The following is an 18837-nucleotide window of genomic DNA, read 5'->3' as shown; positions in this document are numbered from 1 at the left end:
AGCTTCACAGTTCTTATACGCATCAACTAGCATTACCTCTAATGTATAAGATGGTACCGTCATATAATATGTAGTTTCTTGGTTCTGTAATGGCCCATTGTGCTGTATCCACCTCGAAATCCAACTTGCTCCTTGACAGTATAGTACTTTCAAAATTTTATTATTTTTTCTGTTGTAAAGCAGGCTACCCGAAGATGATCATGTGACTGTAACTGGTAGTGAAATGAAATCCTCAATTAACAATGGTAGTGGATAAGAATGAATTTACAAATTACAAATGAGTTTACAAATTACTAAGTAGCTATGAAGTATGAATTAATACATCAATGCTAACTGTTCCAGATAACTTTCAATGAGGTGGTAAGACAAGTTGTCCAGGAAAAAGACCAAATGGTTGATGAATTCAGAACAAGGGAAGCATCTTTAGTGGCAGAGTGCCAGAGGCTTCAAGAGACAGTTCGGCGGCTTACAGAAGACACAGATGCCAGGTGGAAACAAATGCACATTTTATCAATAATAAGCTATTGTTTATCCACATTTTATTCTTCATTAACTGTATTACTGAAAAATTATGTACCTTATTAACTTAACCAGTTTGTGCACTATAACTTAAGGTGAACAGCATAATGTCATTGCATTAATTACTATTTCCTTCTCACCCCAACTGATGTCAGGCTGTAGAAATGCTCATTGCTCGTAGTCATCATTTCTACTGTAAGCTCTGTGCATGCTTCTGTGATCCCCATTAGGCCAATGTTTAGAATGTTTTTGTGGATAGGTAGGAATGTTGGTGAACCACCTTAGAAGTGAACAACATGCCAAGAAGATCAGTGATTGTTGAAGCAAAATACTGTTTGGCATACTGTTTCTAGATCATCTATTGCACTGTCGTCCATTGTATTAGGCAGTCTGGGGTACAAGGTATTCCACATAGGTGGACTGCAGTTTCCAGTCAGTGAGAACAATATTGACCTTAAAAGTAAAAGTGACTGGAGACTGCAAACTCTTCTTTCAGCACCGTTGAGAAACACTTAACTCTTAAACTGTGTAGAGGGAGTAGAAAGATAGTCTTCCAGAACGAGTGCTGCCAGAATGGAATCTTAGTGTTGTTAAATATAGACATTCTATTCAGTTGCTGTATTGGAACGCTTGAACAGTATAGTGAATACTGTGAGCTGTATAAGCTAATCTGACAGTTTGCAGTACTATGAATCTCTCGGGCATAGCCCAGTGCTAGACACCCAGCAGTGCTTTAAGTACATGTTGTTTGCAAATAACCTGGTACTTTAGTATTAAAGAGAGCAACAGAAAAAGTAGTGTAAGGTCCAGAAACTCTGTAAATCAACAAGCAAGTTCCACAAAGTATGGAAGTTTTATAATCACTTCAAGCTGAAATGTTTGGTCACTGATAGTCACAGCAGCTAAAACAGTCCACCTCCATCAGAACTGCAAAATGAGCATTTGGGAATGGAAGAGATAAGTAATGGCACACAGGAGATTGCCGTAAATCTGTGATGTAGTTTGATGGCTAAAATTGTGAGGGATTGTGCCTGAAAGACAAGTATCAAAGACTCAGACTCACCATCAAAAACTTATACACATACATTTTGTAAACTTCTCTTTGCAGATTGATTTGATGGGGGCTTTCAGCTGTATTTTTGTTAGTTTTATGCTGGATAAATTTCATCCATCTGTTTTTCAAGATATTGACATTACCTTATCAATTTTGAGATTATATACTCCCATCTTCAGAGTTTCACATAGTTACACTGATTAACCAAAATCCTCGTATATCATTCAAACCAAAATAATCTCATTCACAGATTTTTCTTCTTCTTCTATTCCCCCCCCCCCCCCTTTTCTCTTAAAAATTCTCTAAGGATGTCTCTTCTTAACAGATCTATACTGCTCTGCTGACTGTCATTTTGAGTGGAATCTTGGTCATTTTGAATTAATTGATGTGTACAGATTTTTATGAATCAGAATAACTGTATGGATAACTGAAAAAGGGATTTTAAGGTACTGAATACCGCAGTGTGAATAACTTGGGTAAATGAAAGCAGAATGAAAATTTATGCTGTATGCAATATACACAAAGTGTCTCTTTTTATTGTAAACATAATTGATTTCTTATCATTGGTCCCAGAATTTTCACATGTATCACAAATACAGTCATAAATTGTGATTTAATGAAATCATTAAAGGGTGTTCACAGCATAGAGTAAAGGTAGATTGTTTGTTGATTCATGTTTTAATTATACAGGAAGTGATTTGTGTTTTAATTAGACACAAAGTGTAGATTTGTAGAATGTAAGATGTATTTCATGTTCTTACAAATATTTAATCATTAATTATATGGTGGAATCCAGTTTCATTATTTTTTCACAATACAGAAATTGACTGTATCACTTTTCTTAGCAGTAAATTTATTACCTTACCCTTCTTGGTTATACTGATTAATTGTGTATTATAGCTTTCTATAAAAAGACTTCTTTGAAACTTATTAAAAATGTTGCTAACACACAGTTTTTCTCCCCAGAAGTCTGGAATCAAAAACTGATTCTGCTACGAAACCTCTGTTGGATAAACTGGAACAACTAGAAACAGAAAAGGTGTTGCTGCAAAGGGAACTAGCAAAAGAACGTGCCCGGAAGAGCAGAACATTATCTGAAACAGCTCTCTCAGATCTTATCAATGAGTCGAAGCCACCAGCCCCAGACATGAGCACATCTGTTGCAGTTATGCAGTAAGTACTCTGACAGAGGTATGCAAAGAGAGATTGTGAGATGCATTTTAATATATGCTGTGACAATCCATCAGATGAAAATTAATAATTGTTCTATGGATCACCTTCACACAAAGTTTCTAGGCAGGGAACCTTTTACTTGCGCTACAGTGGCACACATTTATTATAAATTCTCTACATGCAAGTAATTAACTAATTCTATTCAAGAACACATCTATAGCTTAGGAGGCAATTTCAAGGAAAATAATCTTTATTTGATTCTTAAGTGAATTTCTTTGGCCTGTTATTTATTTCATTTCCATATGTAAACTACATAATTATCAGTTTCGCTCCTTTTGAACCAAAGTTGAATTCACTAAGTGCGAACCGGTAAATAATGGTGATGACCTGGGGCGAGGCGTGCTAGTAACTGCCGTTATCGCTGATTACAGTTACAGATAAACACTTTTTTTTTTACATTTAACTATTCTTGGCATATATTTTTTCAACAATTTCAGTGCATACTTCATGTGTATAAAAATGCACTGTTAACCTGGGTGCACTTAAAACATTAGCAGCTGTCAATGTGACAGGCACCAGTTTGGAAGGCCATGGGGGCTGGTCAGCTACATGCATCCTAACAATAGTGATTAGCGCTGCAGATGCATCCCATTGTGAGGCCTATTCCCACTCTCACTTTTGCTAGTGAAAGAGAAGAGCTGGCAGTTGTAAGGCAGTTGATAGTTGTGCAATACCTACGATTCTCTAGCTCTTCCTAAGACACTAGTGCTGAAAGTTCAGATATAAATCAGGCTACATATTTTAGAGTTTTATTATTATTATTATTATGTGCGATTGGACCCATACGGATCACGCAAAGCTTTTCCGATTCAATTTTTTAATTCTCCAAACTTCTCTCATTCTTTCCCCATGAATTCTCTTTCTTTCCTCTGTCCATTTGGTCCCCTGTCTCTTGCAAACTTCATTCTCGGGTTGTACTTTCCAACTATTGATTTTTTGCCTGTATACATTTCTGTTTATAACTTCTGAAGAATTTATTTGTGCATTTGCTAGATCTGTTTTGGTTTCTTGTGTCCAGGGTATGGTTTTCAATTTTTCAATGTATATTAAAATTTTGTGGGAGAGTCTGGGTGTTGGGAGTCTGTGGATATGACCGTAAAATTTTAGTCTTCTTTTCCGAATGTCTGCGGCGAGGTTAGATAATTTTTCTGTAGTTTTCCGAGACTGTAACCTGTATCCATCTTCCATTCTTTTTGGGCCAAGAATCTTTCTGATAATTTTGCGTTCCTCTTTCAGGATGCCTTCCAGGTCGCCTTTTCTATGGAGTGTGAGTGTTTCGCTGGCATATAGTGCTTCGGGCTTGATTACTGTATTGTAGTGTCATATTTTTGAGTGAATGGAGAGACACTTTTTATTGTAGATGTTGTGGGTTTTCCAGTATGCTCTTTTCAGTTTTTGCAGTCGAACTTTTTGTGCAGTTTTCTCTCCCCCTGTGGGTTCTAGGACCTCGCCTAAGTATTTAAAGAATGGAACTCTCTCAATTTGTCCATATTTTGTAGTCAGTTTTTGAGTTTCAAATTTTGAGCAGATGAATTTGGTTTTTTGGAAGGAAATTTGTAGCCCAACTTTTTCGGCGCATTCTTTGAGAATGTCTATCTGTTTAATTGCTGTGGTCTCGTTTTCTGCTAGAATGGCCACGTCATCTGCAAATGCCAAGCATGAAATTTTAATACAATCTTTAGATCTTCCTAGTTGTATAGGCTTCCAGTAATTTTGATTCTTCAGTTCTTTTTCCCATTCTCGGATGACTTTGTCTAAGACAAGGTTGAAGAGGAGTGGAGACAAGCCGTCACCTTGCCTGACGCCGGTTTTGATCAGGAAGGGCTCTGATATTTCACCCAGGAATTTTATCTTAGAAGTTGTGTTTTTGAGCGTTTCTTTGATAAGGTTTAGGGTTTTCGGATCGAGTCCTAGCTCCTCAAGGATAATAAAGAGAGATTGCCTATCGATTGAATCATAAGCCTTTGCGAAATCAACAAAGGAACAAATGATCGGACTGTTTCTGACTGCTTTGTATTTTAGTGTTGTCTTCAAATTGAAAATTTGTTCTGCACAGGATCGGTGAGGGCGAAAGCCAGCTTGGTATTCACCAATACTGTGTTCGAGTTGTTCTTGTGTTCATTGAAGAAGACAAGCTGAGAGGATTTTATAAGTGACTTGGAGAAGGGAGATTCCTCGATAGTTGTTTATATCTGCCATGTCTCCCTTTTTATGCAGTGGATGAATTAGGGCGCATTTCCAATCTTCTGGTAGTTTTTCTGTCTGCCAAATGTCTGTGATGATTTGAGTGAGTTCTTTGAGGGAATTTGGTCCAAGATTTTTAAGTAGTTCTGCAGTGATATTATCTTCTCCGGATGCCTTGTTGTTTTTCAGTCTATGAATATGTCTTTGGATCTCCTCTAGTGTAGGTGGTGGGGATTCTGGATTTGTGTAGATAGCAGTTTCTTGAGGGAATCTTGAGGAAGGTTCAGGGCAATTGAGGAGTCCGGAAAAGTATCTCGCCAGCTCCTCACAATTTTCCCGATTTGTGAGTTTTAATGTTTTAGAAAATGTTGGTATTCATTCATTATAGTTTTAGTGAAGAAATATTTCTTTAATGGTTTTAAATTAGTTTCTGCATAAGTGTGATGTTGGCTTTCGGATGCTGTATGGACGAAGCAGTGGATTCGCCAAAAGAAACAAACACATCAGATTGCAAGTCTGTGCTGGAATGTCTGTGGATACACCCATTCAGAGGACTTAGTTTTGAGGCAAAAAGTGACAAGATCAAAGAGGGACTGCCTACATCAAATGTTCCGCATTTATATATTACAGTATTTAAAGTTTACATCAGACGTTTTCAAGAACCTTGGTAGTCCTCTTGCAAATGGTTACGTGGCTGTAAAGAGACACAAAAATTGTACTGTTGGCCATGTGTTTTGTTTGTTTCCAATATGTTGTGGATGAAAAGTGGCACGAGTGACATGAACAATTTTTGCAACTTACGGCGCGAAAATTCCTAGGACCAAATTACACCTGTATGGATGTTCATTAAATTTGGCAGTACAAGGGTAGATTTTTGTGTGAATAGTACCTTGATATTATATGTTCAGAAGCATAATGAACAAATGAAGGAAAATAGACTCATTGTGAGCTGTTTAGTTGATGTCAAGTGTTTCCTAGCTGCACAAGAACCACCTTTCAGAGGACACAATGAAACAGAGGACAAGGATAATCGGGGCAATTATGTTGAACTGTTTAACTCACTGGCACAAAAAATGAAGGTTTGTCATATCACTTGCGGATTCAATTGCTTCTCAAGGCATCTCAAGTTACGTTCAGAAGGACCTCGTTGAGTCCATTGCTGAAGCCATTCGTACAGAACTTTCGAAAAAACTAAAACAAATGACATTTGTTACAGTTATTATGGACGAAATGGTAAATGTTTCAAGCCAGTCCCAAGTCTGAACTGTTTTCAATATGGAATATCCACGGGTGAAGCGTGTGAGAGATTTTTGGACTTTGTTGACATCAGTGATAATGTTGACATCAGTGATAACCAAAGTGCTGCTACCTTAGCAGAGCATGTATTTGGCTGCATAAGTGAATTTGATTGTGGTAGAGAACCGGTAGCTCCGACACACAATGGCTGTGCCATTGTGGCTGGGCAACATAATGAGGTACAAAATCTTTTGAGATGAAAATACCCCTCAGATCTTTTCATACATTGCTGTGCTCATAAACCAAATGTAATTCTGAAACAGCCAGTTGAACATATAAGGGAGTGCAAAATATTTTTTCAATTTATGGTTTTGCCCATTTTTTTCTCTAATGCTTTGCATTAATTGATCAAATGACATTTTCCTTCAGCATTCAACACCACATGGTTATAGAACAGCAGATTAATTGAGCTAGTGATGAACCACAAGACTGAACTTGAAGAGCTGTTCAAGTCTATGAAGACGACCCTAGTTCATGGCACGGCGAAACAGGAGTACATGCCAAAGGCTTTTACCTGACATTTAAGAAATTGCTTTCCGTGGCAAACGAATCTGTTCCAGTCCAGAATCCGAGAACCATTACACCAACAACCTGAAAACAGCTTTCGCATCCCGCAACTACCCTCCCGACCTGGTACAAAAGCAAATAACCAGAGCCACTTCCTCATCCCCTCAAACCCAGAACCTCCCATAGAAGAACCACAAAAGTGCCCCACTTGTGACAGGATACTTTCCGGGACTGGATCAGACTCTGAATGTGGCTCTCCAGCAGGGATACGACTTCCTCAATTCCTGCCCTGAAATGAGATCCATCCTCCAAGAAATCCTCCCCACTCCACCAAGAGTGTCTTTCCGCCATCCACCTAATCTTCGTAACCTCTACCCTTGTAACCGCCCCCGGTGTAAAACCTGTCCCATGCACCCTCCCACCACCACCTACTCCAGTCCTGTAACCCGGAAGGTGTACACGATCAAAGGCAGAGCCACGTGTGAAAGCACCCACGTGATTTACCAACTGACATGCCTACACTGTGAAGCTTTCTATGTGGGAATGACCAGCAACAAACTGTCCACTCGCATGAATGGACACAGGCAGACAGTGTTTGTTGGTAATGAGGATCACCCTGTGGCTAAACATGCCTTGGTGCACGGCCAGCACATCTTGGCACAGTGTTACACTGTCCGGGTTATCTGGATACTTCCCACTAACACCAACCTGTCAGAACTCCGGAGATGGGAACTTGCCCTTCAGTATATCCTCTCTTCTCGTTATCTGCCAGGCCTCAACCTCCGCTGATTTCAAGTTGCCGTCGCTCATACCTCACCTGTCTTTCAACAACATCTTTGCCTCTGTACTTCCACCTCGACTGACATCTCTGCCCAAACTCTTTGCCTTTACAAATGTCTGCTTGTGTCTGTGTATGTGTGGATGGATATGTGTGTGTGTGTGTGTGTGTGCGAGTGTATACCTGTCCTTTTTTCCCCCTAAGGTAAGTCTTTCCGCCCCTGGGATTGGAATGACTCCTTACCCTCTCCCTTAAAACCCACGTCCTTTCGTCTTTCCCTCTCCTTCCGTCTTTCCTGATGAAGCAACCGTTGGTTGCGAAAGTTTGAATTTTGTGTGTATGTTTGTATTTGTTTGTGTGTCTATCGACCTGCCAGCGCTTTCATTTGGTAAGTCACATCATCTTTGTTTTTAGATATATTTTTCCCACATGGAATGTTTCCCAAAACTTACCAAACGAAAGCGCTGGCATGTTGATAGACACACAAACACACACACAAAATTCAAGCTTTCGCAACCAACGGTTGCTTCATCAGGAAAGACAGGAGGAGAGGGAAAGACGAAAGGACGTGGGTTTTAAGGGAGAGGGTAAGGAGTCATTCCAATCCCGGGAGCGGAAAGACTTACCTTAGGGGGAAAAAAGGACAGGTATACACTCGCGCACACACAGACATATCCATCTGCACGTACACAGACACAAGCAGACATTTGTAAAGGCAAAGAGTTTGGGCAGAGATTTAGCTACAATATAGCAGGTCAGCAACTGGAAGCAGTTAATTCCATAAATTATCTGAGAGTAGGCATTAGGAGTGATCTAAAATGGAATGACCATATAAAATTAATCGTCGGCAAAGCAGATACCAGACTGAGATTCATTGGAAGAATCCTAAGGAAATGCAATCCGAAAACAAAGGAAGTTGGTTACAGTACACTTGTTCGCCCACTGCTTGAGTATTGCTGACCGGTCTGGGAATTGAACCAGATAGGGGTGGTAGAAGAGAGAGAGAAGATCCAATGGAAAGCAGCATGCTTCATTACAAGATCATTTTGTAATCGCGAAAGCATTACGGAGATGATAGATAAACTCCAGTGGAAGACTCTGCAAGAGAGACGCTCAGTAACTCAGTATGGGCTTTTGTTGAAGTTTCGAGAACATACCTTCACCGAGGAGTCAAGCAATATATTGCTCCCTCCTACGTATATCTCACGAAGAGACCATGAGGATAAAATCAGAGATTAGAGCCCTCACAGAGGCATACTGACAGTCTTTCTTTCCACGAACAATACAAGACTGGAATAGAAGGGAGAACCAATAGAGGTACTCAAGGTACCCTCCGCCACACACCGTCAGGTGGCTTGCAAAGTATGGACGTAGATGTAGATGAAGCTAAACCCTTTGATGTTGACTGTTGTTTGAAGGAAGTTGGCCAGTGTAAGACTGGAGTTACAGGAACTTCGTAGTAAATTTGAAGTTTGGTCTGAAACTGTGCCAGATGAAAGTGATTGTGAGCATATAAGAAAGAAGCAATGGCTGACTGAGAAACATCATACAGTCCTTTGTTTTGTGATATTGTTGATACTGTTCTGTGTTAATTAACTGACAGGTATACTGACTTGGATAGTTTCGAGTTACTTTCACATATGAGTTATGAAAAATATAGCCCAAATACCGAAAATATTCATGAATCTGCATTTCATTCCTTGGAGACACCCTACAGTGGACATGTTGTTATTCCCTGGACTAAGGATGGAACTGTCTTGCTTTCTTCAAACTAATTCCATAACCATCCAGTTGGTAGACAAAGTAAACATTTCGCTTCCTGTGGTCTCAGTGAAGCAGTCCGTGAATCATTTAAACTAATGATATTAATTTTAACCATTCCCACAACCAGTGCTTTGGCAGAAATATCATTTTCTCTGTTTAAGAGAATCAAAACTTATATTCCTAATACACACTCGCAAACTAGATATTCTCAGTGTCTTGCTTTGCTGTTCATTGGAAAATGATTGCCCAAGTCCATGAAACAGTAAAATCCTCCTACAACTCCATGATTGAAGTTTCTTACAAGGATCATTGCAGAATTGACCTAAAAACTTTGAGTTCCTGAACTTTTAATATCATCAGTATTTTTGTAGATAGAATAACATGTATTTTTCAAGTATCCTGTATCGCTCAGGAGGCCTAATGTTTACAAGGTTCCGCCGTGTATTTTAATGGAAGGCACGCGACGTTATTTCATGTAATACTAGGCCATGATGTAATGCAATAACAGATAACTGTAAACAGTAAAATAATAATAATTACAATGACAACAACAATAAAAATAATTACAATGACGACAACAACAACAACACTTTTAATTGGATAATCATAAATAGTAATGTAATGGTAACAACAGTGACAATAATAATAATAATTACAACAATGCTGATGCTTTTAACAATTTTTAAAATGATTACAGTTACGAATATCTCACTCTTTGCCACCGGCGATGACTTGCCTGCTTTTGAAGGACAACATATTACAAATTGATAAAAGATATTGGTTTTCAGTTTGAAAGTAGTGTAGGCACCCCAGTGGTCCCGGTCACCTATGGTGGACTGGAAGCCGAGCGGTGACCTCTCCTGTTGTCAGGATGCTAGGAAATGACCGTGGACACATCTGAAACGCCAACAAAACATTATTAATTCATGACACCTCTATACCTGCCGAGTTCAATGTGGCCCGCGTAACACAGGCTGGCTGAGCTTGGTGATATCAACGACCTTCCCCGAGTCCTCGCTGACTCGGAGCAATGACACCAGCTCCGGGCCGCACCAGTCTTGCTAGTGCAGCAGCGCGTGCTGTGACGTAGCGGTGGAATGCCCTTACTTCGGCTGCATGTGGCTGGCCGGCTGCTGTGCATAGGAGGCTCTGGGTTGGAGTCCCGGTGCTGTCGGCACGAGTAGCGTTCTCGTAGTGCGGAGTGTGCTCTATCCCACATCGTCTTCTTCCCTGCTCCGCCTGGTGGCTCGTCTGCAGTGGATGGGCGGAACGGTCTGCAGTCCCCCAGCGTCGTCTGCTCACCCGGTTGTGACGGCGGATGCACAGGGCCTAGGCCCCGCACGATCTCGACGACGGCTCACTGATGTGGTCAGCGTTGGCGGTGAGCAAGTCTGCCACGATGTCTGCTAATCCTGGGTCGATGATTGACAGCGGCAGCAGAGAGGACCAGAGCTGGTACTTTTCCCTCACATCTGCTGCTGGATGGGCCGCCCTTACTGCAAAATCTCCTTAATAAAGATTAACATGTCGATCACCGAGCTGAGCGCTATGCTGTGTCCCAGTACACATCTAACTGCGAGTGCCCTGTTGCTATCAAAGCTGGCGTATTTAAAGGAAGCACGAGTGACGTCCTGACGTCATGCTCGTTTGTAATGAACACATTCGTTCCACTTATACTGCTGATTCATCTGTCCCACTCGTCCCTTAGGTGTTCTTGTGACAGAGTTACATGTTGTTACGGCAGACTTATGTGAAGTTATGAAATGCAGTACAGCTGACGCTATACCTCTGTCTTCACTCTACAAAAGTCTCCATCTAACACAAACCTGCGTGCTGAGCAATTCTCTCTCACCTGTTGTGTGTAACCGGGCCATTGCCCCTGCGTGACGACACATTCTGACACGTGCAATACTCTTACCACTTGGCTAACCTACTGCCTCTGGCTCTCGGCATAGGCAACGAAACTTTGACAATATTCCACGTTTTCAACTCTTTACTATTCCGCGACACTACAGTAGAAAATGATATAGCTTTATTACAGATAGAGAGGATATTGCTTTGTGGACGAGGTGTTGTCTCTGGCTGATTCAACAGTTTGTATGTAAGAACAGGAGATTTATTGCCTTATTGCCTTCAGGAATCATAGGTTACTGCAGCACATGTGACAAAAGAAGTGTGGACTCTTCGAAGAGATTTTGGGATTGCAGCCAGTTGTCGTAAACTTCACTTCACATTATTTCAATGGACACCTGCCAGTGATCTTCAGGTCAGTCATCGAAGACTGGCAAAGACGTTCTCCGCTCCGCCTTGTATAGCACGCTGATAGTATTGCTGTGCATGTGTCGGTCACGGTGACATGACCACACTGCCCGGTGGCAGCACCCTCATATGCTGCATTGACGCTCGCTGCAGTCATCGGAGTATTCTACCACCTTGGTCTGGAGCAAATCTCAGAGATGATGGGATTCCACGCATTATCCAACTGGTATCCGCTGTCAGTTTACTAGATTTTTTGCAATGCGTATTTCCGTGGATTCTTTTATAATGGAGTCCCAAAAAGATGTTGCTGTGGTCAGAATTAATTTTTAGTCATACTCTGGTGAATGTCCGATGGAGATCAATGTTTTGCTACTGCAGACTTGCCATGGAGTGATGTTTATGATGACTGGCTGCAATCCCGAAATGTCTTTGAACATTTAATTTTCCAGGAAAATTTTTAATTTCACAAATGTGGGCTGACAAAATAATGACTGAAAAAGATACAAGCTTTTGTTGGATGTCTATCATAGGGTTTCAAAATCCATTGGGAAAGGAAAAAGGGCAATTATAACACATACAGTAAGCAACTGTGGTTTTGTGGAAGGTGCCGAATTGATTGTTGAATAAAGAGACTGTAGATTATCATCAAGACAGGAATGGTGAAGTGTTCCTAAAATGGTTCAGAGATATTCTACCAAAACTACAGCCCATCATTGTTATAATCATGGACAATGTTTCTTCATATTGTGGTGTTCAGGTGGACCAAAGGCCACAAAAACCTTAAGGGAAGGAAGATGATGTAAATTGGCTTATATGAAAGGGAGCACATGTCAAACCTACTGGGATTAATCTTGAATTACTGAAACAGGTCGAAGCTGATGTTATACATAATGCTTTGACACACATGATTTCACTGTTCCAGCATTTTCAAATACCTGTCAATGAGAAGTGTTAAAACAGACAATTGGAAACATTAAATGATAAATTATTAACATTCATGTGGAAGATGAACAAAAACAAATAGGCTTGCACATGATTTTGTGCAAATGTTTACATCACTTCCCTGTTTGAATGTGACAGTAAAACATTGTGTGTTGGGTTATCTTCACTGAATAGTGCAGGTAAGCAATGCTGCAACATAAAACATAAGGTTATTATTGAACCCGATTACACACAGCTGAAGCTGCTTGGGAAATAAAATCCAATGAGGTAATAGCGAAGGCGGAAGAACATACAGTGTAATGTTTACATCAGGTTTGTTCTTACAATTATTAGATTATAGACACTGCTTTGTATTATATACTTACTTTGCAGTCCACACATAAGCCTTGAATATCAAGTTACTATGAGTATTTTAATTCAGCGCAAGTCTCTAGAAACTAAATAACTTCATTATGGTCCAAGTGATTTGCAACTTCATGTCATGCACACATCAGATACGGGACAAACTGTATATAAGGTGTAATCAAAAAGTTTCCAGTCGAAGGCTTGCCCCAGTACGCCACAAAGGCAAAATTGCTGTGAGGATTTAGGGAAACATCCACCAACCTACCAGGTTGAAGATACCCGTTTGGTAAAACAGTGTGTCCTCCTTCATTTTTTTTTCTAAAAGCGACTAAAGGTGTGATAATGGCATGGGGGGATATCAGGGCTATAGGACGGGTGCTCGAGTGTCTCCTACTTTAGTTGGTTCGTATTGGATGAGGCTGGTGTCGTGAGTTGAATCGCAACCAGTTTGGAACTTGACACACTATTCTACAATTGTCGTTTTTGACCAACGTGCTGCCCTGTACAGATTATTCATTCTCCTATGTGTGTCTACCATTGTTTGTCCTTTGGCAGACAAGAAAAGAATAACAGCACGGTGTCCTGTGAGGACGCATTTGATAATAACCTTTGCATAGTTCACGTCTCCGCATTTACCGCATATGAGTTCGAAAGACACAAGTGCCACACTGGTGCCTTGCCTGCATGTTGGTGCTTATATACCCACATCAGAGTCATGCTACGTTACATGTATGCTGCAGCAGTGCCCTCAAATGAAAATTTTGGTCACTTCTTATACAAAGACTCAGTATTTTCCATGTATGCCACATTATTAATGAAATAGTAATAATTTTAAATTTTTTTTTTTAAATTAATATTAAAATTGCACTTACTTAGCAAACTTGCATTCTAAAAAAAGTACGAGGGTAAGTCAATTATTATCCTCAATTTAGTTATATTTTTGTTTATTTTGGAGGTACTGTCGTTTTACGTTGGTGACACGTGCTTTGTGTATTTGTTGTTATGTCTTTGCAATTTTAAAGCTGCTAGGTTAGTTTCGTTATCGCTGCTGTGCTGTTAATCATGGCTGCTCTGCTGTCTTATTTGCACCAAAGAGGAGCAACATTCAGTGATCTGTTTTTTGTGGTCGGAAGGCGTATCAGGGTCCGAAATTCATCGAAGACTTTTGGTACAGCACGGGAACAGTGTATTGCCACAACAGTGTATCTATGAATGGATTGAAAAATTCCGAAATGGTCGCACAAGTGTTACGCATGATGAAGGAGCCAGACGACTATTTACCTCCACTAATGAAGAAACCAATGAGCATTCGTGTGAAATGATTCTCTTAGACTGATGATTAACTATTGACGAAGTGGCACATCGTCTGCAAATTAGTCACAATTCTGTGTATGGAATAATCCACAACAGACTTGGGTTTCATAAAGTTTGTGCAAGATGGGTCCCAAAACAACTCACACAGTTGCATAAACAAATGCATCCTCTCAGTAGGCAAATAACAAAGATTAGGTATAAACACATTATTTATTTTGTGATGGTGTCAAATGAAAATAAAAAATCTGGATCACTCACTATATCTACTATTCTGATTACTGGTTTCAGTCAGATACACAAATCATCTTGAGATTCAAAACAGTGGAAAATGAAAAGGGTGTGATAATACAAAAATTATAGTTGTACAACTAATGGTGCTAAGAAAAATAAAACAACATGACATGAGTCATATGTAGCTTTGCAATGTGCAGTTTGTTGAAAAGGAATTGAAGATACGGTAATCAACTACTGAATAGATAAAAGTGGTGTTGTGCAGTAAATTATGAGGACAGCAATGTGCATGTATCAGTACTGAAATGAATCAGTTTCACTGTAGTGATTGCCTATCCTCAGTGTTGATTTATACTAATTCTTCTTTGAAAGAAGGGTTATGAGTATAATATTAATCACACCATGTGTTTAATTCATTGTTGTTCTTGTGGTCCTCAGTGCAGAGACTAGTTTGATGCAGCTCTCCATGCTACTCTATCCTGTGCAAGGTTCTTCATCTCCCAGTACCTACTGCAACCTACATCCTTCTGGATCTGTTTAGTGTACTCATCTCTTGGTCTCCCTCTACAATTTTTACCCTCCATGCTGCCCTCCAATACTAAATTGGTGATCCCTTGATGCCTCAGAATATGCCCTACCAAGTGATCCCTTTTTCTGATCAAGTTGTGCCACAAATTTATTTTCTCTCCAATTCTATTCAGTACCTCCTCATTAGTTATGTGATCTACCCATCTAATCTTCAGCATTCTTGTGTAGCACCACATTTCAAAAGCTTCTATTCTCTTCTTGTCTAAACTATTTATCATCCATGTTTCACTTCCATACATGGCTACACTCCATACAAATACTTTCAGAAACGACTTCCTGACACTTAAATCTATACTCGATGTTAACAAATTTCTCTCTTTCAGAAACGCTTTCCTTGCCATTGCCAGTCTACATTTTATATCCTCTCTACTTCGACCATCATCAGTTATTTTGCTCCCCAAATAGCAAAACTCCTTTACTGCTTTAAGTGTCTCATTTCCTAATCTAATTCCCTCAGCATCACCGGACTTAATTCGACTACATCCCATTTACCTCATTTTGCTTTTGTTGATAGTCATCTTATATCCTCCTTTCAAGACACTGTCCATTCCATACAGCTGCTCTTCCAGGTCCTTTGCTGTCTCTGGCAGAATACAATGTGATTGGTGAACCTCAAAGATTTTATTTCTTCTCCATGGATTTTAATCCCTACTCCGAATTTTCCTTTTGTTTCCTTTACTGCTTGCTCAATATACAGATTGAATAACATCGGGGAGAGGCTACAACCCTGTCTCACTCCCTTCTCAAACACTGCTTCCCTTTGGTGCCCCTCTACTCTTATAACTGCCATCTGGTTTCTGTAAAAATTGTAAATAGCCTTTCGCTCCCTGTAATTTACCCCTGCCACCTTTAAAATTTGAAAGACAGTATTCCAGTCAACATTGTCAAAAGCTTTCTCTAAGTCTACAAATGCTAGAAACATAGGTTTGCTTTTCCTTAATCTGTTTTCCAAGATAAGTCGTAGGGTCAGTATTGCCTCACGTGTTCAAACATTTCTACGGAACCCAAACTGATCTTCCTCGAGGTCGGCTTCTACCAGTTTTTCCATTCGTCTGTAAAGAATTCGTGTTAGTATTTTGCAGCCATGGCTTATTAAACTGATGGTTCGGTAATTTTCACATCTGTCTACTCCTGCTTTCTTTGGGATTGGAATTATTATATTCTTCTTGAAGTGTGAGGGTATTTCGCCTGTCTCATACATCTTGCTCAGTAGATGGTAGAGTTTTATTAGGCCTGGCTCTCCCAAGGCCATCAGTAGATCTAATGGAATGTTGTCTACTCCTGGGGCCTTGTTTCGACTTAGGTCTTTCAGTGCTACTTAGGTTTAATTCACAAGTAATATATTTTCACACTGTGTAATCCATTAGGCAGAGTGTAAGGAAATTTAACATAGCAAAAAAACTAAATTCTTAAACAGTGCAGTCCATGTGGAATCTGGCCTGATAACCTAATGCCATGTGGCATCAGTATGCTGTGTCATCTCCATCCACTGTGTCCAATTCTGCTTGCAGATCAATATGCACAGCAGTCCAGTATTAGTAATTGGTAACTTCATAAGAGTGGGGTACTGTCTTAAAATCATTGTTACTTGTTCTTGATAACTACTGTGTGTGTATTCTGACAGCAGAACACCTTGTTCCAAGTGCATTAATCATAGGTCATCATTTTTCACATGATAACCTGATTGTTGCAGATTCTCCATGAATTGCTAATTTTATAAATACTTAGTTGTTTTTACTAGGCTTAGTGGTCAGTGTTTCAGTGTTCCCAAATAGAAAAGTTACTTGCAGTTTGGATTGCCCACGTTGGAGATGGTTACCACTTCGGTAATTCTACTATTGTGAGGCATAATAAAAGTTGCATGCTTTTGTAAGACTATCAGCACAGAATTACAAACATTGCCTCATATGTTCCAGCGATTCTTCAATAAGTCCAAGGAGGCTGATGTGCTGTGAGGCCCCTCCCCTCACACACACACACACACACACACACACACTTGTTCATTTCAAGATTTCTTTTCGATTAGACGAAATTACTGGTTTTTAACATTGCTGAAACTTTGAAATATTAGTCATTTAAAATTTATTCAGATATTTCAATGAAATATAAAAGTGAATATGATGGAAAGTTCTTGGTGGAATTTTAGGAGTAAAGTAATAATGTACTGATATAGTTGTGTCGATAAGCACATAATTGTGCAGAGGCCCACACATGGTGCAAATAGAGTGTATTATCCTTCTCATGTTTCAATATTCATTATTTGTAGATAAATAATTGTATTAATTTGTTTTGCAGGGATGTTAAAAGGAACCGTGATGCTGCAACAAGTCCAGATCGTGTTGATAAAGGTGTTCCAGAGCAGTTTCTACAAGAAAATCTGGTAGATTATTATTTTAGTGTTGTTACACTCTTAACAGGCTAAGGCTAACAGTTTAAACAAATATCAGGATAGATAATGAAACTGTGTGTGTGTGTGTGTGTGTGTGTGTGTGTGTGTGTGTGTGTGTTTGTTTTAAGGTGTGTGTGTGTGTGTGTGTGTGTGTGTGTGTGTGTGTTTTAAGGTGTATGTGAAATCATCATGTGAGAATGTAGGATGGGATCGAAGCAGCACTGTTGCAACGTATTCTGAAAGTGGTAATTCAGAAAACCAGCTCATACTTGTAGCACACAGTACACAGAAAAGAAAAAAAAATCTATACTCTGAAGTTTTGTAATTGTAATTTGTGTATAAAAAATTAGAAAAATGTAAAAACAATGAAAAGCAAAAACAAAAACAAAGGAGCCATTTTCATTCATATTCTGTATGATTTATTATAATTTCGAGTTTCATACCTTCAATGTGGGCGAAGTCAGTACAAGGAACGGAAATTTTTGTCCCGATAAAATTCCCAGGGATACCCCAGTCCTCAGTCTTCTGACTGGTTTGATGCGGCCTGCCACAAATCCCACTCCTGTGCCAACCTTTTTGTGTCATAGCAGCAGTTCCAACCTTCTGTTGGAATTATTTACTGGATGTATTCCAGTCTCTGGATTCCTCTACTGTTTTTACCCCCTGCAGTTCTCTCTAGTACCCTACGTCTCAACAGATGTCTTGTCATTCTGTCCCTTCTTCTTGTCAGTGTTTCCCATATATTCCTTTCCTTGCCGATTTTGCAGAGAACTCCCTCATTCCTTGCCTTCTCAGTCCACCTAATTTCCGACTTTTTTTTTTGTACTACCACATCTCAAATGCTTTGATTCTTTTCTGTTCCAGTTTTCCCACATCCATGTTTCACCGCCATACAATGTTGTGCTCAAAACATACATTCTCAGAAATTTCTTCCCAAATTAAGACTTACGTTTAGTAGTAGTAGTAGTAGTAGTAGTAGTAGTAGACTTCTCTTGACCACTAATTCCTTTTTTGCCAGTGCTAGTCTGATTTTTATGCCATCTTTACTTCATCCATCATGGGCTGTTTTGCTGGCTAGGTAGTAGAATCTCTTAACTTTGTCCACTTCATTATCCCCTGATTCTGATGTTAAGGTACTCGTTGTTCTCATTTGTGCTACTGCTCAGTACTTTAATTTTTCTTCGATTTACTTTCAGTCTGTATTCTGTTCCATTCCATTCAACAATTGATATCCTTGCACCTTGAATTTTAATTCTGCTCTTGAACCTTTGTTTTATTTTTGTCATTGTTTCTATGATGTATAGGTTGAACAGTAGGGGCGAAGGACTACTTCGCTGTCTTACACCCTTTTTAATGTAAGTTCTTCATTCTTGGTCTTCCACTCTTAACTGATTATTATCTAGGAAGTCCGCAATTCTCTTTTGCAGTCTTCTG

At 39.6% G+C, this 18837-nt stretch overlaps 1 protein-coding gene across 4 annotated transcripts in view; it reads left to right on the top strand.

Moving 5' to 3' along the window:
• LOC124797852 (RB1-inducible coiled-coil protein 1) overlaps window positions 1-18837 on the top strand; it is a 338295-nt gene that overhangs the window by 292035 nt on the left and 27423 nt on the right. For 3 of the 4 annotated variants that reach the window (XM_047260916.1, XM_047260918.1, XM_047260915.1), the window contains exons 16-18: window positions 343-488; window positions 2540-2746; window positions 17310-17394. In XM_047260916.1, coding sequence (XP_047116872.1) covers window positions 343-488; window positions 2540-2746; window positions 17310-17394 — 438 coding nt within the window. The remainder of the gene's footprint in view (window positions 1-342; window positions 489-2539; window positions 2747-17309; window positions 17395-18837) is intronic. The other variant, XM_047260917.1, reaches the window with a different exon arrangement.

Source organism: Schistocerca piceifrons, chromosome 5 (assembly GCF_021461385.2).
Source record: "Schistocerca piceifrons isolate TAMUIC-IGC-003096 chromosome 5, iqSchPice1.1, whole genome shotgun sequence".
In the NCBI taxonomy this organism is placed as follows: domain Eukaryota; kingdom Metazoa; phylum Arthropoda; class Insecta; order Orthoptera; family Acrididae; genus Schistocerca; species Schistocerca piceifrons.
Note: the sequence above shows the minus strand (reverse complement) of the source record. Positions and strands in the feature narration are given on the sequence as shown.